Source organism: Girardinichthys multiradiatus, chromosome 12 (genome assembly GCF_021462225.1).
Source record: "Girardinichthys multiradiatus isolate DD_20200921_A chromosome 12, DD_fGirMul_XY1, whole genome shotgun sequence".
In the NCBI taxonomy this organism is placed as follows: domain Eukaryota; kingdom Metazoa; phylum Chordata; class Actinopteri; order Cyprinodontiformes; family Goodeidae; genus Girardinichthys; species Girardinichthys multiradiatus.
In genome coordinates, this window is record NC_061805.1 from 52,182,654 (window position 1) to 52,210,210 (window position 27,557).

General features: G+C 45.3%; 3 protein-coding genes across 4 annotated transcripts; all 3 read left to right on the plus strand.

Annotated features, from left to right (window-relative positions):
- Positions 1-1,812: 1,812 nt before the first annotated feature.
- LOC124877597 (zinc finger MIZ domain-containing protein 2-like) lies at positions 1,813-17,436 on the plus strand. Of its 2 annotated transcripts, none has more exons than XM_047380928.1 (21): positions 1,813-2,224; positions 8,126-8,214; positions 8,497-8,611; positions 8,925-9,127; positions 9,263-9,425; positions 9,707-9,949; positions 10,044-10,203; positions 10,332-10,450; positions 10,546-10,638; positions 11,764-11,947; positions 12,130-12,271; positions 12,351-12,429; positions 12,576-12,707; positions 13,234-13,339; positions 13,436-13,593; positions 13,673-13,740; positions 13,822-13,890; positions 14,148-14,449; positions 14,539-14,705; positions 14,780-14,953; positions 16,520-17,436. In XM_047380928.1, exons 2-21 carry the CDS (start codon positions 8,165-8,167, stop codon positions 16,622-16,624), a joined length of 2,832 nt encoding a protein of 943 aa, XP_047236884.1. In that variant the 5' UTR covers positions 1,813-2,224; positions 8,126-8,164; the 3' UTR covers positions 16,625-17,436. The 2 variants fall into 2 exon arrangements, with proteins under 2 accessions (XP_047236884.1, XP_047236882.1); XM_047380926.1 differs by having other exon boundaries at positions 1,813-2,211.
- Positions 17,437-19,003: 1,567 nt separating this feature from the next.
- LOC124877598 lies at positions 19,004-21,855 on the plus strand. Its single transcript, XM_047380929.1, has 2 exons — positions 19,004-19,037; positions 20,620-21,855. The coding sequence occupies exon 2, from the start codon at positions 20,656-20,658 to the stop codon at positions 21,298-21,300; it is 645 nt and encodes a 214-aa protein (XP_047236885.1). The 5' UTR covers positions 19,004-19,037; positions 20,620-20,655; the 3' UTR covers positions 21,301-21,855.
- Positions 21,856-22,821: 966 nt separating this feature from the next.
- On the plus strand, positions 22,822-25,406 carry ppiaa (peptidylprolyl isomerase Aa (cyclophilin A)). The gene is made up of 4 exons (XM_047380930.1): positions 22,822-22,982; positions 24,162-24,281; positions 24,468-24,640; positions 25,010-25,406. Exons 1-4 carry the CDS (start codon positions 22,914-22,916, stop codon positions 25,140-25,142), a joined length of 495 nt encoding a protein of 164 aa, XP_047236886.1. The 5' UTR covers positions 22,822-22,913; the 3' UTR covers positions 25,143-25,406.
- The last annotated feature ends 2,151 nt before the right edge of the window (positions 25,407-27,557 follow it).

The window sequence follows — 27,557 nt, forward strand, 5'->3', positions numbered from 1 at the left end:
TTGGACCTCAGATGTTACTTCACCGACAGAAGGTACGCAGGCAGTGACAAGTTCTGGAGCGCAGCATGGATGTTGTAAAACTGATTGGTAAAAGGGCTTTAAGCTTCAGAGGGAAACAGGCAGAGGCATCCTGCAGAATGGATGATGACATTCTGGATCATGGGAATGTTTTAGAGGTGATTATTTTGATGGGCAAGTAGGATGTGTACCTCAAGGAGCACCTCGTACTCAGCACAGAGAAAAGCAACCAGAGTCACTAAACTGAATCTAAAAGAGGAAGAGGGGTCCTTCTTCCATCGTTGTCAAAAGCAACGGTTGAAGACATTATCGGTACAATCCAGTCCCGAAGGACAAACAGAAATCCGTGAGACTGGTATGTCCTCCATCCAGAGCAGGACGCCATGTGACAGACATCATTCATGAGCAATTTGTGGCAGTGATCAGATGCAAAGCATCAACAGGTCAGTACTTTGTCCGTCTTGTAAGTAAGGTGCTGGAGGACATGAGTCTGGATTTGAAGCAGTGTATTGATTGGAAGTTGTGCAGAAGGTTCCTCCAACATGCAGGGCCAATATAATGGCTTCTCTGCCCTTAGGAACGAAACGTCCCCCAATCAACTTCATGTGTGGCACTAAGCACACCTACTACACCTTGTACTACACCTACTACACAGTAATACCGTAGTCCTAACAGAGGATGAACATTTGGCAAAAGCAGAGCAAGGATTTACAACATAGACGTCTTACCCCAATAGGACCAACACAGCGGTGGTCAAAAACTGTGCTTTGTCAAAAGTATTTGGCTCTTTTGGAAAACCAGATGGGGCCCTATTTGTTGATGGTCTTCCATACTCTGTCTGCTATCAAAGAGCTGAATGTCATCAGCACCACTGCAGGTGTCAATGTGATGGCATACATCATTCACTCTTGAAGTATGAAACTGTGCCTACAGCCCAGATCTTCCTGAGAATTTCCCATATTACCAGACCAGTCCCAAAAAACCCCCCAGACAAGTGGAATGGACTTTCTGACAACTCATCGGATGATTATAGGTACAGAAACACAGCCGCCAAATATGAGCAGAGGCTTTCAGGAAGTCCAAACAGTAGCTGACACGTTTGTCCGCTGGGTCAACAGCAACCTAAATAATGAGAATGAGCTAGGTGTCAAAGCCTTTCTTCCATAAATGCGGAAGAGCAAAGAAATCCCTGCAAAGGAATTTTTTGAAAGGATTCACCAGTGATTTCTCTCAAATGGGGCAATGTAAGCAGATTCTGCACTTCTGGTTTCCCAGAAACTTCAACCAGGTAGCAGCTTATGGCAGATTCCCAGAGTCACCTTTGCAATAACTGAGCAAATGTCTGCTGCCTTTTGAAGACAGTGCAACAGCTGCAAAATTACAAAGTGAGCTCATCAGCCTGACAGGACAGTGGGAGAGGTTAAAGACGTCTGTAATGGAGGAATATGCAACCATGGAAACAAAGGAAGGACCACAGGATGAAGATGAAGTGGGGATAATTTACAAAAACTGTTTTTCCTTAGACAGAAAAACTTTTTATCCAATTTGAATAAATAACTGAATCTGACGGAACTGTTCAATGATTACGATTAATTGGAATGTATGAACCTGACTGTTGTAAACTGATCAGAACCATCAGTAAATCTGCTAAATATCATCAGGTTCTGAGTCTCCATAAGGGGCTTTGTGTTATAGAAGAGCAACACCTCCCTTGCTGCTTTTAAGCAGGTCATGCACCAGCTGAATGTAAGGGAGCGAACCCCCTGCGCAGCTCTTCCTCCTCCTCCTCCTCCTCCTCCTGTAAGCAGTGATGCAGAGAAGGAAACATTGAGCACAGACTGCTGTGGTAACCTCCCCTCTGTAGTTAACCCTCGTTGTTCCGGTTCATTTCTCTGGATTTAGCGTGAACTCTGCCGGAGCTCCAGCGGATTGTTGTTCCTTCTGAGGCCGGATTATCAGTCGCAGAAACCGGCTGAAGGCAGTGTGAACTGGCCGGAGGTGAATCTCTCGATCCCAGCTTCTGTACTGGACGTATTGTCTGGAGGCTTCTGGATCTTTTAGGACACTTTGACTCTTCAGTCTGTGTGACCGTGAAGGCTCCTCAGGTTCTCGGTTTTTGATGCCTCGGAGGCCCCGGGAAGCCCAGACTGCGGAGCCCCGGAGAAGGGCTCGGACCCCGGGGAATTAGAGGAGGTATGCCCGCTGTGTGAGTAGGTCTGCCGGCACCTGTGTGTGTGTGAGTGTGTGTGTGTGTGTGTGTGGTCGGGTTATGTGAGGCGTCTGTCTGGTGGACTCGGTGGTCTGCTCTGTGGTGACTTACTGGGAGACCATCAGCAGAAGGTTTCATGCTGGAGTAGATGAAGTTGCTGCTGCTAACCTGTTAGCATCCCATTGTCACCGCTAGCTAGGCTGAAATTCTACCAGTGAAAATGTTCTTATTGAATGTACAGTATGTCAGATTTAACACAGAAACGAGGATTTGTGGTGGATATTAAAGCCACATGGTTTGACGGAACATTCATCGCCGCTCAACGACTTATTGTTGATGTTTTTCCGCTAGCATGCTAATGCTAATGTTGGTATGTTAGCCTTAGCTTCCCTCAAAATGTCTCCGGTGGCTGTCATTGTTCCTGCGGTGAGCCGCGGGCAGAGGAAGGGTTCACGGAGGAGACGCTTTTCTTTTTAATTATTAAGTAAACGGTTATTACTTTAAACATCAATGTTACCAGGCGCCTCCGTGTGTCACGTTCACGCTGGCTGTGGAGTTGCTAGTTTAAAACCCGCTCTGACCGCAGCTCAGCGAGCAGAGCAGGAAATAAAATGAAATCAACGTTTCTTCAGTTTTTACATGATGAGAAGCACTGAACGCGTGGTTTCACACTCAAACACCCCTAAGGGTGGGTCGTGTCTGCACCCACCCGCAGTCCCTTGTCTTGATTCTGTTCTACACGAGTAATAATAGCAGATTAATAATAACCTTTGACCTCTATAGTAAAACATGTTGAGTGTTTCCTGGTGAGGCAGCCATGATTACCAAGCAGGGAACTAGTTAACAGCCACTGACCTACAGTGATGGTGAGAAGTTCCTGCAGTGAAGCTGTGGCCTCAACAGTTTCTGTTCTCCTAATGTTTCTATGGAAACAGCTCTTCTGTTCAAATCCATCAGGTTCTGCTCAGCGTGAACGTTTCTAGAGTCCATTCCTCCTCCTTCCTGGAAGAAGGACCTGCTGGAGAACATCTTGTGGGCCAGAGCTTAAATCATGGTCCATTCTTGAAGCTGAGCTCAGTTTGTTGGCTGACCACAGGTTCTTAGGGCACTTCAGTTCTGAGGAGCTTCCAAACCACAGCTTCATGGTTCTGGTCTGTCCCACTTTGTTCTCACTGTAGCCCTGTGCCACGGTGCTCCATCATGCTGGTACATCCACAGATCATCACCAGACTTTTACTGGATTGTAAGAAGAAGTTGTTTTTTGGAGGACACTTTGACTCTTAGATCTTGGTCAGAACTGCGAGGCAGTTCTTCCCTGTCGGAGAAGAAACACCAAACATGGATTAGATCAGGATGCTTCACTGTTGGAACCACACAGGACTCACTGTATTTCTCCCAGATTAATCAGAGATGGTAACATTGCTGCAGTCTTCAGCTCTCCATCCTTGTACTTCCTGCAGACCCTCAGTCTGTCCTTGATGGTTGTGTTGGACAGAAGTGGCGTTTTTTCTGAGTTTCTTGTTGGAAAGGTTTTCAGTTCGCTGTGTGTCCAGATGCTCTCGCTCCCTTGTGCTTCTTGGCACTTTTCGGACCCACCTGGTTGTCCTGAACCTTTTTCTCTGCAGCTGAGGTCTTGTTTATAATAACATGTAGATCTAAAACAGATAGCTCGGTTCTGCCAAGATGTTGATGTTTCAGCCGTCTTCTTTCGATCTTGGCTCTGGTTTTGGTTCCGTTCTGGCTTTCTAATCATCACTGCTTCAGTAAGGTCTCCATTACTGACTGAAATGGAGCCCCAAACCATGACAGAACCTCCTGTCACTAAGGCCCGTCATTTCCTGGTTTTAGCCAGACACATGCCCGGTTTTATTTGAACCTCAGTGGGAAAAGTCCACAATATCCTAGAAGGTTCACTGCATGCCATGCTTAGGATTCACCTTGTTAGTTTCTGTCTGAGATCCGATTAAAGAAGGCTGCTGGCAGGACCGGAAACAAATATTCAAAAGGTCCAGTTGGTCATCCCTTGAGTCTAGCAGCGATTTCTTGCCTCAGTGGTTCCTAATTATGTGGCTTAACCAAACAAACATCATCTGAAAGTGTTCAGGTACTGGACTCGTGAAAAAGCAGCGAAAGTCCACAGAAAAGCCCTGAGAACCTTTGATGAGAAGCTCTTAGTCTGGACAACAGGAAGAAAAACATAAACTAAACATGAGATGATCAGAGCTAATCATTTATTGTAGATACAAAATCCAAAATGTCCCGCCCCTTTAAACTTATTGTGTTCAGTCAAAGCATCACCTTCAGACTTCAGACAGGGAGCGGGAGGTCCAGTTTTGCCTGTCCCAGTTCAGAACCAGCTTCATTGAAGGTTAGGTGCTGGGAGAAACAAACCTTGAGGGTAAAGTAAAGAAACAACAGCTGTATAGATGTTTATTTCTAGCTGTATGAGTCACCTGAAGGACCCAGAGGTTTCATGGCCAACCTTGGTGTTTCAGACTGGCAGGCATCAACACTCAAAATAAATCTCAAAGCATGTCAACGCTATCTTCTGACCACTAGAACATCACTGCATCATCAGTGTAAAGAGTAATCCAGATTTACCAGTAGCCTCACTGACAAACCAGTTCAGCCTGAATTGGACCAGGGATGGGGATGGGAAGCACTGTAGTATTATCGGGCAGTTACTGGAGTGTCTGATAGTCCGTCAGAGTGGGTGAAGATCAGAACATCAGACAGCATCACCTGCATCACTGCGGGTTTGCAATAGGTCATGTAATTGTGTAGCATTACTGCCAGACAAAACTGCATGCGGACCCACAACTGATCAAACAGAACCACTGATCTGACAAATATAAACCTTTTTCTGGTGTTTTCTCCAGGAAAACCTCCAGAAAAAAACAGAGTTTTCTGGTTCCCTAAAGTTGTCGTGAACCTTCAGTCTGACTCGGTTTGGTAGCTGGAGTTTCTCCTGCTGATCTCAGTTGTTCCTCGTCTCATTCAGGATTTATCCCTCAATAAAACTGTCCGGTTTAACTCTTGGACTTGTTTGACGGGCTGATGGTGAAACTGAAAGTAGGTTGAGCGGGCGGGGTCAGGTCCAGGTGGGTCACATGGCTAAGGTGAGTCAGCTGCAGAGATGCCTGTGCAGATGTGAGCTGGGAGGGTCAAGCAGTGGCTGGTTCAGATGTTGTTGGACATATTTGGTCAAAGGATTGCTTGGTTTGTGACTGTTACACTAAAGCTCAGTTCTTCTGGGTCATAATAGTTGTCTCATAACCTTCCGAGGAATATAAAGATGCACTGGATCAATAGGAGAGCCAATCAAGAACTAGCCACCTTCACAAATACTCAAACTCAGCCAATCAGAGACAACCCTGCAGATAGAGCCCATCAGAGATCCTCTCAGAGAGGAGGACCAACTCTTACTAACTGACAGGAAATGCAGCCAAACCGGCAGAGCTGAGCCGCTTCCGTGTAGAAACATCCTGCAGTGCAGCTTTCTGGTTCCTGGAAGGTTTCTGCTGAACTCTGACTCAGAGGGAAACAGAAGATGGAGATGAGTTGAATAAGTCAGGAGCTTCCTTGAAGCTCAGTCCACCGGAGTTACTGAACTCTGCTGCATCATTGTGGGTTTCAAACCAAAATCATTACCTGTTGCTGGAGAACATCTGCTCCGTGCCTGATCTTCTGCCTTCAATGCTAATTAGGTTTTTTGGCCAGTATGCAAACTAGCAGCTCTTAGTAGATTCACTACTTGGTAGATAATCTTCTGCTGGTATGACCTGCAGCAGACATGATTCATAGCCAGGCAGCAGCTTCTGGCAGTGCTCCTGAGGAACCTCAGTCCTCATTGGAAAAGGTGTCCAGTTCTCGGGTTTTTGTTCTGCAGACAGTTTTTTTTTCCAACTCTCACCAGAGATTTTCAGTAGAGCACAAGTAACGTGACTGATGGACACTCCAGTATCTTCCAGGACTTCTTCTGTAACTGAGCTTGGGAGGACCCTGAGATCTGGGAGCTGGGCCCGTTGCCTGTTGAAAGGTCCAAGGAGACCAAAGCTTCTACTTCCTCGCAGACAGCAGGACCTCCTCTCCTGGGATCGTGCCCTCTACATGCTGCAGGCCCAGAGCATCACTGAGCCAACAACATGCCTCACTGTAGTGAAGCATGTTGTTCTCTTCAGTGTTTGCTTCATTGTGTGGACATACTGCCGATCCACTGGCCTGAAAAGCTCCAGTTCTGGCTCCTCAAAACCCACAGCTGTGAGCTGAAACCTCTGTCTTTATGCAGGCCTTTACAGTCATTGGAGGGTTTCTGACCAAGTATCTTCTCAGTCAGTTTGGTTAGGTCTCCTATGTTCCTCCTGGCAGACACGCTGTCTGACTGAGATCAGAACCTTTAATGTGGCAGCAGAACCCTTCAGGATGTCGGCTGATTTAGTTTTGGGTGTGAAGCATCATGTCAATCAGCTGACCCCTCTGGTTTGATCAGGAAGCTCCATGTTCTCTGAACGTTTTTAAGGAACCGTCCCAGAACATCATTAGAAGCAGTGATGAAGAGGAGGAATCAGTCAAAGCAAAGCTGGTTTGGGTGTTTCACATAATGAGGGGTGTTGCTGTAGAAAGAGAGTGTGTTTGAGAGACACTGAGCTGCTGCATCTCAGATGACTGATGTTCAGCTGAGTCCAGCTTCTCAACAGACAAATTTCCCGTTAATTAGCAGAATAAAGAGGCATGAGGACCAAGGGTTTCTCTCTCCGTGAGCCGCATCACTGTGGGAAAATCTTCATTTCTTCCTCATTTCTGTTTTCTTTCCGAGCTGCAAGAGTTCCTTATGAACCTGCAGCCGTCTTAATCGATGAAGTCCAGGAAGGGAGTGACGCCTAGTCGAGATCTGAGAGACCTTCAGAAACCCTGGAGAACTGTGAATCCAGATCGGTTTTAAATACTCCAGAAAAGTCTGATCACAGTAAAGAAACAAGTGGATCCGTATATATAAGAAAATTCATAGAAAGTCAATATGTTAACAGGAAAATACCAAACAGTAATCCTGAATAACCTGATCATCAGCATTGGTTGCCATGGCAATACATCATAATAGAGACGATGCCCAAAACCTCCTGCTGACATTGTGTTGCTAACACAACAAACCAGTCAACCCACACATAAACCAGTATAATCCTGTTAACCAGTATTGTTGTGTATTAAAGTACCACCATGAGTCATTTCTCCTGGTAGAAAAAGAGTGATCTGGTAAACTGGTTGTTAGAACTGGGGAGACCAGTGACCTGATCTCCAGTGTGGGACCAGTTTAGTCATCGGGTTGGGAGAAATGTTCACTAAGTCCAGTTCTGACAATGAAACCCAAATCAGTTCTGGTCTGTGGTTCAAAGAAGGTTTAAGAGTAACAATGTTTTCAGTTGGAAAAGCTAACCTCTACCCTGAATATCCGAAGAGACAAGTTTGACCCAACATGGATAAAGTGGATAAAGGATGTAACCCGGCTTAGAGTTGGGTTTCTAAAAGCGTTTGTCATGACGCCCCCTGCTGGCCGGTGAAAGCTTTAATATGATTACCTCCCCACGTTATGTCGTATACACTTTCTATCTTTACTGTTTGGACTCATCAAGACATTGGGACAAACCTTGTGTTTGTAAGTTAGGTGAACAGAGATACAATCTTCTATCAGGTTGGGGGGGACTGTTGAGTCTGTAAGTGAATCGATTAATATAACTAGAAAATGGACAAATGTTTGTAAAATGGAATATATGGTTTTATGTAAATACGTAGTTTCCAAACAATGTTCTCAGTCATCATACCACTAACTGTTCCTGGTTGCTGCTGTGCAGAGAGGGCTGATGGGAAGTGTAGTTTGACTTCTGGACTTTCTGTATCTGTCAGGACTCTGTCTGTGTGATCGGACCCCCGGTTCCATCTACCATGAACCCTCTGAACCAGATGAAGAGCGGACTGGGCAACAACCCTCACAGGTACAAACACTGATGCCATCACCTGGAGACCAGTTAGTTTCAACTTTTGTGCCGGTCCACTCAGACCCGAGGCCTAAAAAATGTTCTGGTTCAGGTCCATATTTATTTATATTCCGGGTATATTCCCAGAAAATAAGTAAGAAAACAATAAGTCCAGTAACGCTTACAAATCTAAAGAACTAAGAGCCCAGAACTTTTTAAAGCATTACTCTGATTGCTGGGGGAACGGTCTGGACCTGAAGTGTCTGTGTGTAACAGCCCACTCCCACCCTGTGTCCCCAGTGACGGGTCGTACCCCTACGACCCCTCCAGCTGGCAGCAGCCCACCAGTCAGCCCACAGGGTCCCTGTCAGTGGTCACCACAGTGTGGGGAGTCACCAACCCTTCTGCCAGCCAGGTATGACATCATCACGCAGCTGTGACATCACAGCTCTGAGGGCATCTCCTGGGTCTTTCATTTTCTTATCAATTATTTTATTATTAAGTTTTGATATCATCTTATTTAAATAATAAATGTTTATTCTCTTTAAGTATTTGTGTTGGATAATTATTTAATGACCTTTATGCCACTTTAATGTACCTTTCCTATTATGTCTCTTTCTCTTATTTTCATGTCCATCACTTGGAATTGTCTTGTAAATAAACCTGCCTTGCCTAGGTCTCAGTCTGTTTTCAGGGTCGGGTCTGAGCTGTGTGTCTGTCTCTGTCAGGGTCTGGGTGGAGGAGGGATGGGGCATGGGGGCACCCCAGGTCCCATGATGCAGGGCCATGGGGGGCCAGGCATGTCCGGAGGGCATGGAGGCTACATGGGCCAGCCGGGCTACGCCGAACCCGGGAAGGGTTACATGAACCAAGGGATGTACGGCCGGACGAGTGGGGGCTATGCTGGGGGACCGGGGGGCTACACAGGCAGGTGGGTTTTCTGCTTTTTATTTAGAACTTGAATCAGAGAAACTTCTTGTTCCGCATTTTATTCTTCAGAAATACATTCAGGATTTCTTAGTGTAGAAATGGATCTGGATCGGGTCAATTTTGTGTCTGTCCCCAGTTACCCACCGAACTCCGGAGGCTCCAGAGGCTCCGCTGAGTTTACCCAGGCTGCTGCAGCGGCTGCAGTGGCAGCTGCCGCCGCCGCCACAGCAACCGCCACCGCTACGGCAACGGTAGCCGCCATCCAGGAAAAACAGAACCAGGAGATGAACTATGGACAGGTGAGCAGGTGGTGTCCATGTTTGATCTGCTCCATTTTACAATAAAGATGCTTCACACGTGAGTTTTGAGTCCATCTTGGAGAATTTCAGTAGTTTATATTCTCACAGGGTGGTCCAACATGTTCAGTAAAGTTAGCATGTCCTCTGCATGTGGAAACCGTATCATGTGACGGTTAGATTTGGGTTACAGCTACCAAAGCAGAGTCTGATCTGTGTAACAGCATTGCGGAATAAATCCCCTCAACCCTTTAAACCGTCTAATTTAGTTCGTTGTGTCTCAGATGGGGGGGCCGGGCTACAACAACCAGTTCATGGGCCTCTCGGGCTCCCGTGGTCCTCCTGGCATGGCGCCTGGAGGTATTGGTCCAGGTCTTGGCCCTACCAGGGGTCCGCCCTCTATAGGTTCTATGTACGGGCCGGGAGGGGTCCAGCAGAGGGTCCCTCAACACCCAAACTATGGCCCCGGATCCCAGCAGGGACACATGAGGCCCCCACAGGGCCTCAAACGGCCCTACAACTCTGAGGTGAGATAAAAACCAAATTAAACCTCAGATTGAAATCTAATGATATGATTCCTTCTGTCGGATCAATGGTCCTGCTGTCTGGTTCTGTTTTCAGTCGTTCCCGGGAATGTCTCAGCAGTACGGCGTTCCTGTTGGCTCCAGTGTGAATGTGATGAGTGGTCCCGGAGGAGCTGGTGGCTCCATGCCGAGCTCAGGTGGAGCTGGTCCCACGGGACCCGGTTCGTACTCTGGACCCAACATGCAGTACCATCCAGGTACTGATGAAAGTCATGATACAGAAAGATTTTTAGTTGTTTTAGACTGAAATGGAAAGAAATCATCAAAAAATGTGCATGAAGTTAAAAGCAAAACCTGTGAAAGAAACTTGAACTTTCTCCTGCAGCTCCTGGTGGTCCTGGCTCCGCCCCTCAGTGTTCAGCCTCCTCCCCTTCCTATCAGAGCCATAAGATGCCCCTCCCACAGTACCAGCCCTCTGGAGGTCCAAACTCTCAGTTCTACAAGGTGAGCAGAGATAAAGCTCCAGGTTTTAAACCACTAACACCAGTAGATCTGATGGAGACTGACTGGATTTCATTTTTAACGTTTAATCTTTACAGCAGGACCAGTTTAACGGCCAGAGTGGGAATTTAAACGCTCTAACAGCAGGGGGCGCTGGTGGTGTTTACAACTCCTTCAACCAACAATCAGGGGTAAGATGCCAGCGAGCGAACTTCATGTTAGCATGACGGAACAAATAAAATCACTTTTAGTTTGGTGTGAAAGCAGCTTTGGTTCTTCACCATCATCAGAACCTCTGCCGCCTGGCCGACCCGGAGCTCAACATGGAGATGTTCTACTGAAACTCACACTAAGAATAACTCGGTTATGATAGAACTCTGCTGGACCGTCTCAAAGTGATAAACTGTATGAACCTTCATCAGTCGGGTCAGCCCGTTTCTGTCTCTTCTGCAACTGCTTGATCACAGCTTTACAGCTGAAACCGTTCAGAATGGACCTGGAACCATCTTTCTCTGCATCACTGAAAATTCACCAAGCAGTTCAATCCTGCAGATTATTATGGGATGGAGACATCTGCATGGATGACATTATTTTATTTGATCCTTTAAAGCAGAGCATAGGTCACATTTTCTTCCCCTTAAATGTGAAAAGTTGAATCATTCATTTCTGGTACCGGTACCTGAGCCTTCGCCGGTTCTACAGGGAAACAGCCTTTCAAGAGTACTTCAGAACCACGCCAGAACCATTCCAGTGATTAAGGGGAAGATTGGTACCTATTCCGCGTAGAGTCAGTGGGACCAGTACCAGAACTGTGAGAATTCTTTCTCTGACGGACAGAATCGGACCCTACGTTGACAGGTGTTGTTGTTAGCATTTGACGTGGTAACATTTCTGCATGGTGAGTTGACTGATCAGAAAAAGGTCCGATTTATAGTTTCTGACGGGCCGGGCCAGAAATCGGTGGATTCCTCTTGATTCTTTCTTTAATGCATCTCGGCTTGTTTTGTTCCCTGAAATCTGAACCGGACCAGAACCTTTCAATCCAAAGCCAGTTAAATCTATAAAAGCTGCCAGCAAGTCACAGCTAAAATAATCATGAATTATTATTAGCAGCTCTTCCTGCTCTCTGCTCGCTGAAATCTAACAACCGGGATAATCTGAGAAGCTCTGCAGGAACCCAGGATCTTCATCAGAACTTCCATCAGTCAGTCTGGACCAGGAACATGTGACTCGTGAAGCTCATAAGAGAGGATGAGCAGATAGCTGCAGATTTAAACGGCTCAGAGTTAACATATTAACTGTTTTCTCTCCATCAGCCGGGCCGATGCTTACCCGGTTACCCGTCCTCCCCCGTCCCTGGAAACCCGACTCCCCCCATCACCCCCGGCAGCTCCATGGCCCCGCCCTACATGTCGCCTGGCAGCGCCGATGTCAAGCCGATGCCCTCGTCCTTCGTTCCAGACATCAAACCAAACATGGGCAACCTGGCCTCGTCTACAGGTACGTTCCCCAATCAGACGGGTGATTGGTCATTCATCTGGGTCCCGCCCACATCAAGCCTGCTCAGAACTCAGGTTCACTACATATGGGTCAGCGATCAGTAGAAGTCCATTCAGGTTCCCGTTCTAATGTTGTGATGATGTCACAGGAAGTGTCTGACATTTCTGACTTCCTGTCCTCAGGTAACCCGAGCGACGACCTACGTCTGACCTTTCCGGTCAGGGATGGCGTGGTTCTGGAGCCCTTCCGGCTGGAACACAACCTGGCTGTGAGCAACCACGTGTTCCAGCTGCGCGAGTCCGTCTACAAGACGCTCATCATGAGGTAACAAACTTAGAACTCTTTCCGGCCCAAACAAACAGTACCGCACATCAACTCAGATCTGACCTGACTCTGTGTCCAGGCCCGACCTGGAGCTCCAGTTCAAGTGTTACCACCATGAGGACCGACAGATGAACACCAACTGGCCCGCCTCTGTCCAGGTCGGATCTTCATCCTCTCCTTCCTTTGAGCTTAGTCAGAACCGGGTCATTCTGCAGAGATCCGCCGTTCACCTCGTTGTTTTATCAAACATCTTCACTCTGTGCTGCAGGAAGGAGGTTAATCCTGGTCTCTCTCTCCTCCTCAGGTCAGCGTCAACGCCACGCCGCTCACCATCAAACGAGGAGACAACAAAACTTCCCACAAGCCCCTGTACCTGAAACAGGTCTGTCAGCCGGGGAGGAACACCATCCAGATCACCGTCACCGCCTGCTGCTGTGTAAGAACCTCACACAACCCAGTCCATCACAGGACAAACAACCATGAACACACTCATACCTAGAGCAGTTAATGTAACAGGCAGGAAGCTGGAGTACCTGGAGAGAACCCACACATGTACAGGGAGAACATGCAGAAAGACTCCCAGACCCAGATTTGAACCCAGGACCTTCTTGCCTCAAGGCAGCTGTGCTGCCCACTTCTCCACCGTGCAGCCGTGTTCAACCCAGTTGAAGGAAATAAAGGAGACACCTTGGTGACACGTTCCTCTGAAAATGTCCTGAAATTCAGGTTCTAGAAACTCAGAGGAGCCTTTCTTGTTTCAGACAAATTGATTTAGATTTTCCTTTTAAATAAAGGTTGAAAACCCCCAAATAAAACTGGAGTTGGACCGGCCCAGGGGAGATTTAAGGTCCAGGCTCATCTCAGAAGAACGGTTTTGGTCCAACCATCAATATGAACATTGCAGAAACATCTCGGAGGTTTACCTGAAACTCCTGATCTAAATGTCCCCTCTCCTTCCTCAGTCTCACCTGTTCGTCCTCCAGCTGGTCCATCGTCCATCTGTCCGCTCGGTGCTGCAGGGTCTGATGAAGAAGAGGCTGCTTCCTGCCGAGCATTGCGTCACCAAGAGTGAGTCCATCTTCATCACTCAGTCAGGGGTCAAGCACCTGAGGAGAGCGTCCTTCGTCCAGCCTCTGACCTCTGACCCTGTTGTTTTTGTCTCAGTAAAGAGAAACTTCAGCAGCGGTTCCATTCCCGGGACCCCCGGGTTGAACGGAGAGGACGGCGTGGAGCAAACAGCCATCAAAGTGTCGTTAAAATGTCCGATCACCTTTAGGCGGATCCAGCTGCCCGCCAGAGGCCACGACTGCAGACACATACAGGTGAGAGCAGCAGCCAATCAGAGCTCTCTGGGTGCTGTGATGTCAGAGTCTGCAGCTGTGATGGTTTCTGTTTCCACAGTGCTTTGACCTGGAGTCGTACCTGCAGCTCAACTGTGAGAGAGGAACGTGGAGATGTCCAGTGTGCAAGTAGGGAACCCAGCCTGCGGCTCGGTTACAATAAAACTGACCCAGAGTTCTGACCAAACCTGAACCTGTCTGTGTTTGCAGTAAAACGGCTCTTCTGGAGGGACTGGAAGTGGACCAGTACATGCTTGGGATCCTCATCTATGTCCAGAAGTGAGACATTTCTATTTCCTGTTTGTTCCACAGCAGCAGGTCCGGTTCTGTTGAGATCTGGCAGATTCATGTCTTTCTTCACCATCATTCAGGGCAGTGTGGCTACAGAAACCCAGAAGTTATAAAATTATTTATTTAAAAAACGCTGTTATTACTATTTTAAACTTCAAAACCAAGCAGTAGAACCTTCAAACCAGATGATAAATGCAAAACAAAGGGTAGAACTTCACTGTTCCTCTCTCCTCATCCTCTCTTAGCTCCGACTATGAGGAGATCACCATCGACCCGGTCTGTAGCTGGAAGCCGGTTCCAGTGAAGCCCGACATCCACGTGAAGGAGGAGTCGGATGGTCCGGTCCTGAAGCGCTGCAGGACACTCAGCCCGAGTCACATGGTTCTGCCTAGTGTCATGGAGATGATTGCATCGCTGGGCCCGGCGCCCTCCTCTTCCTCCAGCATGTCTGTGCCTCCTGCTTCCTCCTCCTCGCCGATGCAGTACCCCTCTCTGTCATCAGGGGGCGGTAACACCGGCAGTAACACGCAAGACTTCACTGCAGCAGGTTGGTCACATGACCCAGCCTCCCAGTTTCACGTAAAAAACCCAGTTTCAGTCACTCACTGGTTTCTATCCATGCTTCTTGTCCTTCAGCGCCGTCCTTTCCCGCTCCTTCTATGTCCTTCTCGGACTTCGGTCCCGGTTCTCCCAGCATCAGGAACTTCTCCTCCCCCGGCCCTCCCCCTCTCTCCTACCAGCCGGAGCTCTCCAGCGCCCTCCTCACCCCCGACAAGCCTCCACCTCATCCGCTGGGCTCACAGGTACCACAGCTTCATCAGCACCAGTTAATCTGGGTCTTCAACAGCCTGACTCTCTCTCATCTTCCTCCCCTCAGATGTCGAGCCGTTTGGACTCCACTTCCCATGGAGCCTCTCTCTCCCAGCAGCAGTCGCAGGGTCTCCATGGTAACGGTCAGCTGATGCAGCGCAGCAACCAGAACCCTCGTCTCCAAGGCGACAGCTCCTTTGGGCTCGGAGGGTCTACAGATGTTCCAGAACCTTCACTGGACGTGAGCAGAACCAACTCAGTCCAAAGTCTCTTAGTTTCTCCTCAGTTTTGTTGTGGATTTATGAATCAGAAATAAACAGTTGATCAGAAGTCTGAAGAGTAAGTAAGTAAACTTTATTTATTTAGCACCTTTCACATCTAAAAATCCCAAAGTGTTTTACAGAGAATAAAATAAATACAATTATAGGCTTAATATAAAATAAAGACAGTAAGAAGAGCTAAAAACAAGAAGTAGAACATTTAACTAAAAGCTTGTCTAAATAAGTGTCTTAAGCTGCTTTTTAAAGGAGTCAACAGAGTCGGCCACACAGAGAGACCGAGGCAAGGCGCTCCACGACCCGGAAGGACGGGTCGCCTCGAGTTTTGTACCGGGTCTTAGGGACCTTTAGGAGGTTCTGGGCAGAGGACCGAAGAGTGCGACCTGGAGAATAAGGGATCGACATTTCAATGATGTATTGCTGTGCCTGTCCATTAAAAGCTCTAAAAGCCAAGACTAACATTTTAAAATCCATTCTAAATGTAATAATGTAAAGAGGATAAAACTGGTGCTCGTTCCCTTTAAAAGCCTCGCTGCAGCGTTCTGGACCAACTGGAGACGACCGATAATAGATTTGTTAAAGCAAGTAAAAAGGGAATTACAATTATCTAAACGAGAGGAAATAAAAGCATGAATAATCATCTCCATGTCAGTTTTAGGTAACAATGTACTCAATTTAGAAATATTTCTCAGATGATAAAGGTAACATTTTACCAAAGCTCTTGAATGTCTGTCTAGAGACATTGACGGGTCAAATAGAACACAAAGGTTTCTGAGGCGGGGCCGGGAAGAGGGAGCCCAGAGAACCGAGGTGTTGTTCAATCCAAGGAACTTTCTGTTCAGGACCAATGATCAGGGTTTCAGTCCAAATAGAATTTTACCGAAGGCAGTTTTTAGCTAGCTGGTCCTTAATACAGGAGGTACAGTGTACTAAGTCAGCTAACGTCTGTAATTCTGAGTCCTTGAAGGAACAGAACAGTTGAATGTCATCAGCATACAGATGGTATGACCCATTTTTAAAGTTACTGATGGGGACTGATGTATAAAAGGAACCAAACTGGGCCGAGGACTGAACCCTGAGGAACACCATGCCGCAAGGCGGAGATTTTGGACATGTTGGTTGCAAACATGGAAAATGTTCTGTTGCTCGGATAAGAAGAAAACCGCTTAAGAACGTTTCCAGAAATTCCCGTCATTCTGCAGTCAGAATCTTTTGGTCGACTGTGTCAAAAGCTGATGACGGATCCGATAAAACCGACCGGAGTCTAGAGCCATCAGTTATATGACTAGAGTTTTAACAAGGCCGTCTCAGTGGAGCGGATCTTGCTGAAACCAGACTGAAACTTATCTAGAAAATAAGAGTTTTGGAAGTCCAAGAGAACAGCCGGTCCGGGACCGGGACCAGATACTGGGTTTTTAAAAAACAAAACAAAATTTAGGGTTCTGGTCATGGGGCATTACCTGGGTTTATCAGGGTTCTGGTCCTGGATCACCCTTGTTGACTGACATCTGATCTGTGTGTCTCTGCAGCTGCTTCCAGAACTGACCAACCCGGATGAGCTGCTGTCCTACCTCGGACCTCCGGACCTGCCGAACAACAACGACGACCTGTTGTCTCTGTTCGAGAACAACTGATGAGCTCCTGAACGGACCGGACCAGAGGAGCTGTTCCTCTCTGCAGCCTGAAGCAGAGGGAGTGCAGAACTTTAAAATGTTTGGACCCGTGTGCAACTCAAGTCGGTTGTGACGTTCTTATTTTACTGGTTTTTATCTTCTGAATCTAAACTCGTTCCGGCTTCTCGGATCTCTGCAGCATCATGGACTGGTTCTGCCTTTCTCTCGGACTTTGCTTCTACAGTAAATCGGGTGGTGTTGTCGAGTGGAGGCTGATCGGGTTCTGGTTCTGACACAAGGAGCTTCTGAATCAGAATGAAGGCAAAGTTCTTCTCAGCTTGCTGCTTCATTATTCTTCTGCAGACATTTTATCCGGGTTCTGGTTCCAGATGTAAGCTTGTTTAACTGGATCTGATGCTGAATCAGATTTGGTACAGTCCTTGTTTAGTACCAGTTCTGGTTCCACTGACTCTGATACTATAAAACTGTTCCATGTCAGAACCAATGTCTTACTGGGCCAGGGGAAACAACCGGTGGAAGTGACTGTTGGTGAACTAGGTTCTGAGCGCCCCCTGCTGTCTGTTCTCAGCCAATCAGAGACTCCTCTAAACCAAAAACAACCTCTCTGTAAGATGATTGGCTGCCCGGGGCTTTACCTTCATCCTCCTCATCGTGGGCCTTGGTTCTGTTGTGGTCCGGTTCAGACTGTTGTGACGTGTTTGTGTCGCCGGGGGCAACATGAGTGAGTCTGTGTGATCCTGAAATAATATGAAGATGAATAATAATGAGACGAGTTAATAACCTTTGTAATTTAATAAACACGTCTGACGAGTGTTTGCCTGCAGGTGTGAACTCTTTGTCAGGAATCTAAAGGTTCTGGTTCTGAGGGAACAGAACCACAGCAGGAAGAAAATATCAGTTAAAGGAGAAAAAGAAAGAGGAAGAAATATAGAAATATTCCAGAAATAATGACAAGCTTTGATGTTTTTATGTTGTACTAAAACTAAATTAATAATGTATGAAGAATGTGATCAGACAAATAAAATCTGTCTGGTTCGTTCATCGGATCGTTTATTCAGATTATAATATTACAACTGATGATGCCTGAAAACCCAAAACTAAGAGGATTGTTTGGATTATTCCACCAGAGCATCAATAAATGAGAAAATATTTCACCTTTTCCTCTGGCTCTACTCCGCTCCAGTCCACTCGGTCTCGCTGAGCTCCATACAGAACCAGTTCGGTTTCCATGGACCCACTGAGTTCTGGCCCTGGATCAGGTTGCTATGACGCTGTTGACGTCACATGACATTAATCTGCCTGGAATGATTAAATGAATAGAAAATAAAACATTTAATTGCATCTGCTAGAATATCTTCTATATGTTTTTTCATGTCTAAAATGATCCCCTGAGATAATTATCTGGACCACAGCCCAGCCAGAACTTCAAAAATAAGGCTCAGAGGTTCTGATCTGGCAGGAGAAGCAGAGAGGAGAGAACTTGCTGTCTGGATGGTGAAGCTCTAAAGTTTGCCTGAAGAACATTTTGGGGTTTATGATGAAGTTCTTGTCTCCTCCATGGCAATAAGGAGGACCAGGACTTTAAAGCCCAGAACCGTGGACCTCTGACTCTGGTGAAGTTAGTTTTAGGTTGGATGTTGGATCTTCGGATTCAGCAGGTCTTCCTCCCGTTTGACCCGATGAAGGCAGTCACCTCTAACCTCTAATGTTATAGGGAACCTAGATGACCTAGAGGTCACCTCTAACCTCTAAAGTTATAGGGAACCTAGATGACCTAGAGGTCACCTCTAACCTCTAATGTTATAGGGAACCTAGATGACCTAGAGGTCACCTCTAAAGTTATAGGGAACCTAGATGACCTAGAGGTCACCTCTAACCTCTAAAGTTATAGGGAACCTAGATGACCTAGAGGTCACCTCTAACCTCTAAAGTTATAGGGAACCTAGATGACCTAGAGGTCACCTCTAAAGTTATAGGGAACCTAGATGACCTAGAGGTCACCTCTAAAGTTATAGGGAACCTAGATGACCTAGAGGTCACCTCTAAAGTTATAGGGGACCTAGATGACCTAGAGGTCACCTCTAACCTCTAAAGTTAAAGGTGGCCAAGATGAGAGCTGAACTGGACTTGGATAAAACGACTTGTAAACATCTCTGTCTTCAAACACCTCCGAACCTGTTGTTACCGTCAAACTCCTGAAGGTGGCAGCAGAGAGTTTTCTTTGGTTTAAACAATAATTCTTTGCTTAGACACAAAAGAGAACTTAAAGAAGTATAAAAAGTAATTTTTTCCACTATGATCTAAAACTATATTTATTTATTTATTTATTTATTCATGCCAATCCAGCGTTGATCATGTTTAATCATTTCCTTCCAGCCTGATCAACAAACAGCTGCTGCTGCACAATGACAAGGTAAAGTTCAATCAATCAATCAATCAATCAATCAATCAATCAATCAATCAATCAATCAATCAGACTTCATTTGCAGATCAAACTGAGCAGAAGACAAAGTCCTAAAGCTACCAAGAAATTAATAAAAACAGAAATTAAAATGTAAATTAAATAATAGTCTGGGAAACGCGAATTAATTATTAAATGTAGAAATTAAAGGAAACACCAAAGGAAGACGTGACGAAGGCTCTGAGTTTTAAAGCTGTAAATACAAATGAATTTGCTTCAAACAGCTGTAATACAATAAAATAAGTTAAACTAATAGTGCAGTAAAATGACAGATGTAATAAACTAGATTAAGATTATATCAAATTTATGGAAAACATCTACAAGCTCCGGTCCATCCCTCCATTGGACCTGATGGGTCCTCAGTGTTTGACGATTAAAATAAACCAGATCAATGTGATCAGGTGTTTTCTCCAGTCTCAGTCAACATCCTTCCAGGTGAATTCAGAGGCGGCTGTAGCTGAACTTTGCTGCTCTCAGGAAGTCTGCATGTTATGTTTGAGTCTCTGGGAGAAAACTGTCAAATTCTGCTGATGTTCCTTTGATTAAATTCACTTTCAGTTTATTTATGTAACACTTAAAAAACTAAATGCACTGAAACATTTTAACATGTGGTGTTAGATTTAATTCAGGTGAGTTCAGATCAATAATACTTATTTATACGGATGGTTCCAACTACGGACAGGAAAGAAGGACTCATCTGAACTCAAATATAAAACCAAGATGTTTAACTGAGTCTGATGGAAAGTTTCAGTCGTTCATGAACCAACATCTGAAAAACACCTAAAAACAGCATCAACCAGATGTGTCATCATAGCTGTGGACAATGTTGCAGCGTCTCCTGATGATATAAAGTGTTGGGACCTAAAACGCAGCCTTGTGGCACTCAGAGCTCAGGTTTTACTGTCAGGATGAAGAATTTCTCAAACATACAAACGTTTCTCTGTCTGTCAGAGAAGATCTGGACCTCAAAAAGTCAGTTTAAGTGATGCAATCATTGGGAATCTATCAACCCAAAATACCAGCAACTCTTTGGTTTCTGTTGGTTTTCACAGACCATTCCTTCACCTAAGGTCATTAAAATGTCTCTGTGTTATGATGGACCTGAAGGTCAACAAGTATTTCAAAATGTCTGGAAATGGATTTCATTTGTTTCATTTATAAAACAAGAAAACAACAAAATCATCCGTTAGTTTCAGAAAATGATGATTTGTTCTGTAATTATTAAATATTTGTGATTCAAACATATTTTTATGAATCTCATGTTTGGTTGAATTCATTTTTAATTTGGTTCTTTTGTTCTTTGCAGCATTTTAATTTAAAGAAGTTTAATAATTGAATGAGGCCTGAACATAAAACAGTCTGAGGGCAAAGGTCAGATAAATCCCTTTATTCATGTGAAGGTCCAGGATGAATCACATTTTATTAAAATGACAAATAAAACAGCTAAACATATTAGTTAAGAAGTGGTCCAATGCAGCTGAAACCGGACCAGAACCTACTTGTGTTCTGACTGAAGCTTGTGTTTTATTTTCAGGATCTCGATGGCTTCTTGGAGCATCTTGACAAACAGATGATGGAGGATTGGTGGAGAAGTGTTTCAGAGATGTCTCCAAGCTTTAGACAGAAGGTTCTGGTTCTGACAGGCAGCACCAACTCACCAGATAGAGAAATGAGGCAGAAAAACAGCTTAGATCCTCAGAAATGTGTCCCAGTCAGCATGAAGTTCTTCTACAATCAGTTCTGTATGTCAGAGTTAGACAGCAACACTGAAGGGGAAATGTTCTCCCAGAACCGACAAACTGGATCTGGGTTTTCTGGTTCCTCACATGAACATCTGACCCTGAAACTAAAACCTGGAGCAGCAGCAGGTTTCTCTCCTCATGGAAACACAACCATGAATTCTAGAGTTCATCTCCTCAAAGCTTCTATGGTCCATGGTCCAAAGGAACTGAACCAGGAGAATCCTCAGATTAATGAAGCGATGGATAAACCTGACCCGGTTTCCAGCTCTAGAACCCCACAGAGACCAGATGATCTCATCCTAGAGTTTGACCACCAGCAGATCCTCATGTTAGAAGATGATGATGTGGTGAGAACCTCTGCAGCTTCTCTTTATGAGAAACATCCAGCAGTTAGTTCAGTTCATGTTGTTGGTCCCCAGCTCAGAGTTCAACAGGTTCAAAAATCACAGAGAGGAGAAGGATTTTTAAAGTAAAACTGTGTGAATAATCAACAAACAAATGTTTACTTCTGTGAATGTTGGAAATTGTGGAATAATTTGCATGAAGGGTTGAATGAGTTTTCAACTATTTAATCAATTCAAATAACTTCATGAATAGAATTTATAACTTCCTATGTGCTTCTGGGTTATTTATTTATAGATGATGATGTTTGTAACAAGATTGTAAATGAACTTGATACAAGGCCTTGAACTTTTACCTGCTGCTGAACAGAACTGATTTATGGGGAATAATTGCTTTAATAATTAATAATAATTGCTATTGACTGGACAGGAAAGCTGTGCCCTGGTTACCTTCTCCATCCAGGACGCCCGGACACCGATTGGCCTACTTCATCAGGGGGAACCTTTCAGAAAATGTGTTTTTAATTTGATATGTCTGCTAGAATACAAACTGCTTCCTGTTAGAACCGATTCTGATCTTTTTAAATGACACCAAGGCAAAACAGGAGAGACAGCTGAAGGCTGTGGAACCAGGATGGTGAAATTATTTCTTGTCAAATTAGAATAGTTTTGGATATGATCCTAGCAGAAGAAGAAAAGTTTTGTATTTTTGGAGAGGCTTGTTGTTCTTTTATTCCCAACAATTACAGCACCTGATGGATCTCTAACGAAGGCCCTAAAAGGATATTAATCACTGTCCATTAAATTAAAATCGCACTGAGGAATCGATGAACAATTCACAAACAAGGGTTTCATCCTCTTGTATCAGTTTATCTCTGACTATGTGTTGCATCTTATATGAAATCAACAGTTACGTTGAGTCAGCTGCAGCAGATAAGCAACAAGGGCAGAAATATTCAACTAGGGAAGCAAGGAGATGATTAGAAAAAGCCACAGAATCATACATCCATAACATAACCAAAGATTTCTGACATGTTTTGTAGACAAACTTTACTTTTAAAGATAAATTATTTTATTGCATTTTTAAAAGTTTTGATCACATATTTTTTGACTGAAATTATTATTTTTTGTTTGATTTAATAATAAAATGACAAATTTCCCTCCATAGTTCTGTTAGGGATAGCTACCTTTGCACAACACCGGTTCTGGGTTGGGCCACTGGACACGTGCTCTAACTAACTTGGTTCTGACTAAACCGACCGACCGCACCCTGGGCGCGCGACCGCGCAGCCACATTTTAACGCTGGGACAGGGAGCGCGCTTTCACTGCAGGGCTCTACTTTACGTCAACGCATGTCTCTGACATTTGGCGCGCATTGCTTGCTCTGCTGTGAGTTTAACTCTGTGAACATTATGTTAAAACGGGGCGGGGTTCAACGGACATGGATTCAAAACATCAACTCTTCTCCGAGCCGGTGAACGCTGTAATAAGAATGAAACACACCAGTGAAAGCGAGTCGCTACTAAAATGGCAGTCTCCTGCTGTGGATGCTGATTTGCTTAGAGAAGTGCTAGTCAAAAATGTCTCCATTACTGATTGGTTGGCTGCAGTTAAGCCCCACCCACCAGTGTCTTATATAAATTTGATCGGCGTTCTGCCATCTTTTTCGGTTCCTTAAGGCCTGCTGCGACTTTTCGCCGGAAAACTCGCTGTTCCAGCAGCTCTACATTATCCCGCAGACAACATGGCCAATCCTAGAGTGTTCTTTGATGTCACTGCTAACGGTGCTTCTATGGGCCGCATCGTCATGGAGGTAAAGATGGCTTAAAGCCGGCGGTTAGCGCTGTGTGGTGTGAGTAGTGAGACTGGTGTTGGCTTGGCATTGCGCGGTGTTCCAGCCGCCATTTATCCGATCTAAAACCAGACTCTCTGGCGGGTCCAGCCGCCGACGTCAGCGCTCTGTTCTGGCTAATAGTCCGGTAAGACCGCGGTTACCACGAGAACTGACCACGAGAACTGACCACGAGAACTGACGCTGTCTCACGAGGCCTGATTCTTTGTTGCAGAGGCCGCGCGGGCTAGTTTCCGCCGCGTGAGCACGCGGGCGGTGGCGGTAACTTGTGTTCTGAACGGAACCTCTGGCGCAGTTCGGTGCGTGAATCAGGGTGTGTTCGGAGCAGGCCCGGCACCAGTTCTGGAAGGTTCCACTGAGCTGGCGCGGCTTGGCAGGGGGAGGTGCTCCGTCTGAACGGGAAAAATGCGGATGTAGGTAGAAACACCCACCCGTTAATACCCCCGGTGTGTCTGACTGGAACGGGTTCAATGTTCCGGTACATTTAGTAGAAGTTACTCAAACACGAGCGCCGCCATTTTGAGTCCGTTATGGGCGTTCCCGGTGTTGAACTTGACGAAATTAAACAGTATGTCTCGTAAGATCCCCGCTTCTACCGCGAGGTCTGCGGTTATCTCCCGGTTTACGGGTGACCCTGCCGCAGGAACCGAAGCACCGCTGTGCTGCAGTGCTTCGGTTCGGTCCTAACCTCCACTGAAGTAGCTCACCTTCCGCTGACGGACCGACCGGACTCATTCCTGCTTCGCCAACCCGCCTTCTTGGACTATAAAACATGCAACCCGCACGGCTGCAGCTTCTGCAGGAGTGTCATTTATAGAAGTGATAAACTGAATTGAATTGTGAAGATGCAAAAGCAGGTCCTAAGTCTTGTGCTCCAAAGGTTCTGTTAGAACATCTACTTCATGCAACGAAGCATCCACCACAGGATGGAAAATTACTGAGCAAAAGTTCAGTAATGGGCTCAATCAGAGCCTTAAGATCTCTAATCATAACTGGGTTCCAGAATTTAAGGTCCATTCTAGTCTGACTGATTCGTGGTGGTTGAAAGATTTCTAAGATCTGAGAGAAGATGGTTCTTCAATGTTTGCTGGATAATAAGTTAAAGCTGGTTCTGACACATGTAATGTTTGTTCTCTGCAGCTTCATGCCGACGTTGTTCCCAAGACTGCTGAAAACTTCCGGGCTTTGTGCACTGGTGAGAAGGGTTTCGGCTACAAGGGCAGCTCCTTCCACCGGGTCATTCCGGGCTTCATGTGCCAGGTGAGCTCATGGCGCTCAGAAGACTAGAAGGTTGTCCGGTGGTGATGGAAAACCCAGAAGGCTGTTTGTCTCAAGTTCTTCTGAATTAGCCTGTTCCTGCAGGAGATCCTGTTACAAGTTAGCAGGTTTTAGGGTCGTCACTCCCTTATTGGGTTCTAATCCTGTGTGCTGCTGTTTGGCCTGCAGGGCGGTGACTTCACCAACCACAACGGAACCGGTGGAAAGTCCATCTACGGCAACAAGTTTGCTGACGAAAACTTCAACTTGAAACACACCGGACCTGGCATCCTGTCCATGGCTAATGCTGGACCTAACACCAACGGATCCCAGTTCTTCATCTGCACAGAGAAGACCACATGGTATGGAGACTTGGTTCTGATTGGATAGGCCAGCTCATGTCCACAGCCTGATTCTATCTGACCTTGTGGATTCATGGTGACTGTCTGCTCTTGTGAGATGTTTTAGTGATCATTTTTAGATGAGCGGACCGTTCTCTGCCCATTCATGAGTTGTTGGTATCATGGAACGGGCTCATACCAAACAGAACTAGGCATGTTTCTATGGACCTGTACTGTGGTCAGAATAGTCAGTCTGACTTGGGATAATCTGATTAGACTTGTGATTTTTATTTTGGACCCAGAATGGTTCTGCAGGTCAGAACAGGTGTTTAGCTTGACTCCTTGCTGAGGTGAGTTGGTGGGTTTTTAATCCCTGTGGTTTGTCTGCAGGCTGGATGGGAAGCATGTTGTCTTCGGCAGCGTGGTGGAGGGGCTGGATGTGGTGAAGAAATTGGAGAAGCACGGCTCCTCTGGAGGAAAAACCTCAGCCAAGCTCGTCATCGCTGACTGCGGGCAGCTCTGAGCTCCACAGGAACCAACACAACTACCAACCCCCTGCTGATCCTGTAGTCTGGTCTGCGTTGGGCTCCACCCCTCCATAAATAACATTCCTGTTGGTGGAGATTCAGCCAATCCTTCCCCTCTGTTGTGTTCAGCCGAATCAATGTTGCTGCATCTGTGACTTTGCCTTATGAAGTTTCTTTTGCATTAACGTTTTTCCACAGAATCCTGACGGTTTTTTGTTAAATCAAATAAATAAGGAAATAAAAGCTGGCTTGATAATTAAGTCTGTGGGTTTTCTCTGCAGATTTTTTATTTTTTTTACGTTTTATCCTGAAGCCTGAACCTTAAAACCACTGCACGACTAAAGGTTGCAACCAGTCTGGTTTAAGTGGTTCTGGCCTGAAACTGGGAGTTCTCTGGTTTTACATCCACATGTTGTGCTAACAACAGTATTTTGGTTCTGAATGATCAAGTTATCAGCAGACCTTTGCTCTAACACAGCTGTCAAATGGGTGCTTTGGCTCTTCAGCTAAAGTCTTCTAGGGAACCAGTCATTTGGGCCGGGCACCATGCATCCTTGTGCTGCACTTCCAGGTTCTGCAGAATAGTTTCAGTGAAACCTTTAAGCTGAAGCTGATCTTGGGTGTTAGGCCTGATTAATAACTTGGTTTGCTCAAACTTTAATAGAACTTTGGTCATGACTAGATTTGGTTTGGGTTGACCTGGGTTTATTTTATTTATATTAAGCTGAATCCTCAAACTGTTACCTGCTCATCCAAAAACGAAACCTAGTAAGGGATCTAGAAATCATCGTAGCTTGATTGGGGGGTAGAGTAGTCGGTCTGGTTTTAACACTTCCTGTATCAAAGTTTCAAAGATTTGAGGCACCAAAATCTGCTTTTGGGTAAAGGTCACAATAGCTATGGTTAAATGATACAAAAAATGTTGATTTCAGTTTAATTTTCTCCTAAAGTGTCCCACTGCATCAACCAGTCAGTGCTGGAGAGCCCATTGCATCACTCCTGGGTTTTAGTTGGGGCCCAACCTATGGAGACCCTGGAGCCACATTCAATAAATCCAAATCAGTGTTCTGAGGATCGTTTGTCAGAGTAGAATGACCTTTTAAGCAGGTATTGAACATTTCATTAAGCATGTATTTATGTATTAAAATGTTTTTTTTTTTCTTTTTTAATCTTAAATGTGATTTCATTGGCTGAAATCTGAACCTTTTTTTAAAGTACTCCTGGATCAGTGCTTCTCTACATGCTCATCCAGGAGGAGTGAACGCTGCAAGTCACCGACTCGATGCAATCTGCTGGGTTTCTTTAGACAACAATTTGACCAATTTAAATAAACCGAATCTGACGAGATGCAGTTTGTGTAAAACAGAAATGACAATGTGTTGCGCCCCATCACCAGCAGGGGGCAGTCTTCATATTTCAAAAAGACATTTTGTTCTTCCAACTAAAATGTGTCCAGAGTTACAAAAACATAAGATATTAAGGTTTATAAGCTATGTTTTTAAAAGCTTCACATTAGAAATATATCAAACCTTTTCAAAGAGGTGGAGGGGATATACCCTTTCATTAAAACTGGGCCAATATGAGTTTTTCATATTTACAGAAGATGACTTGGTAAAAATAACAGAAGAAAGTATCCCTTGTACCATCACCACCTTTCTGTTGTGAAGTTTTCACTTAGATGATCAGACAGAAGTCATGAAACGTATATAATTTGATCGTTTTCCAGGTATGATAATGTGTAGAAAGTTTCCAGACTTATATAAAACAAGTGATCTTTTAAATTTTAAATAAGGATCTTTATCATCCTCTTGCCACATCACCAGGTGAGTTTGGCCTTTTCAGTTACCAGATAAACATACAGGGACCATTTCAGCACTTTCTAAGCTTCTATTTCAGATCCTTCTACTTTTGGTTAACTGGACCCAAGCTGTGTTTAGTTAAAATAGAAACAAAACACCTTTTTTGTAGGCTAGCATTCAGATATACAATATAGAGAAGCTGGTTGCCTCCATATGCCAGGGCAGTTTTGCTCTACAAAAAGGATATCTCAAGGTGAAATCCTAATTGTGTGATTATTTTAATAAACCAAAACTGGATCCAGCAACAAAGTAACCTATGCTTGTATGACCTTCAAACATTTGGATTATCTGTGTGTCAGTGCATTGGTGTGGGTGGGTGAGCTTAAGGGTAAAAATAAGTGCTTTGTGTTGTTCAGGTGTATGTCAGCAAGTTTGTTTAAATGGGGTTGAACAGTTGTTACGAGAACAGTAGATGGCCTGCAACACCCAGGGCCCAAGGGCAACAAAGGACAGGTGAACTCAGGTCTGAAAGGGCACAGAAGCCCCAGGCAGTCAAACACAGGACATCACCCTAGGGCAGCCATACGTCCTGCACAGAGGCAGGTCGTCAAT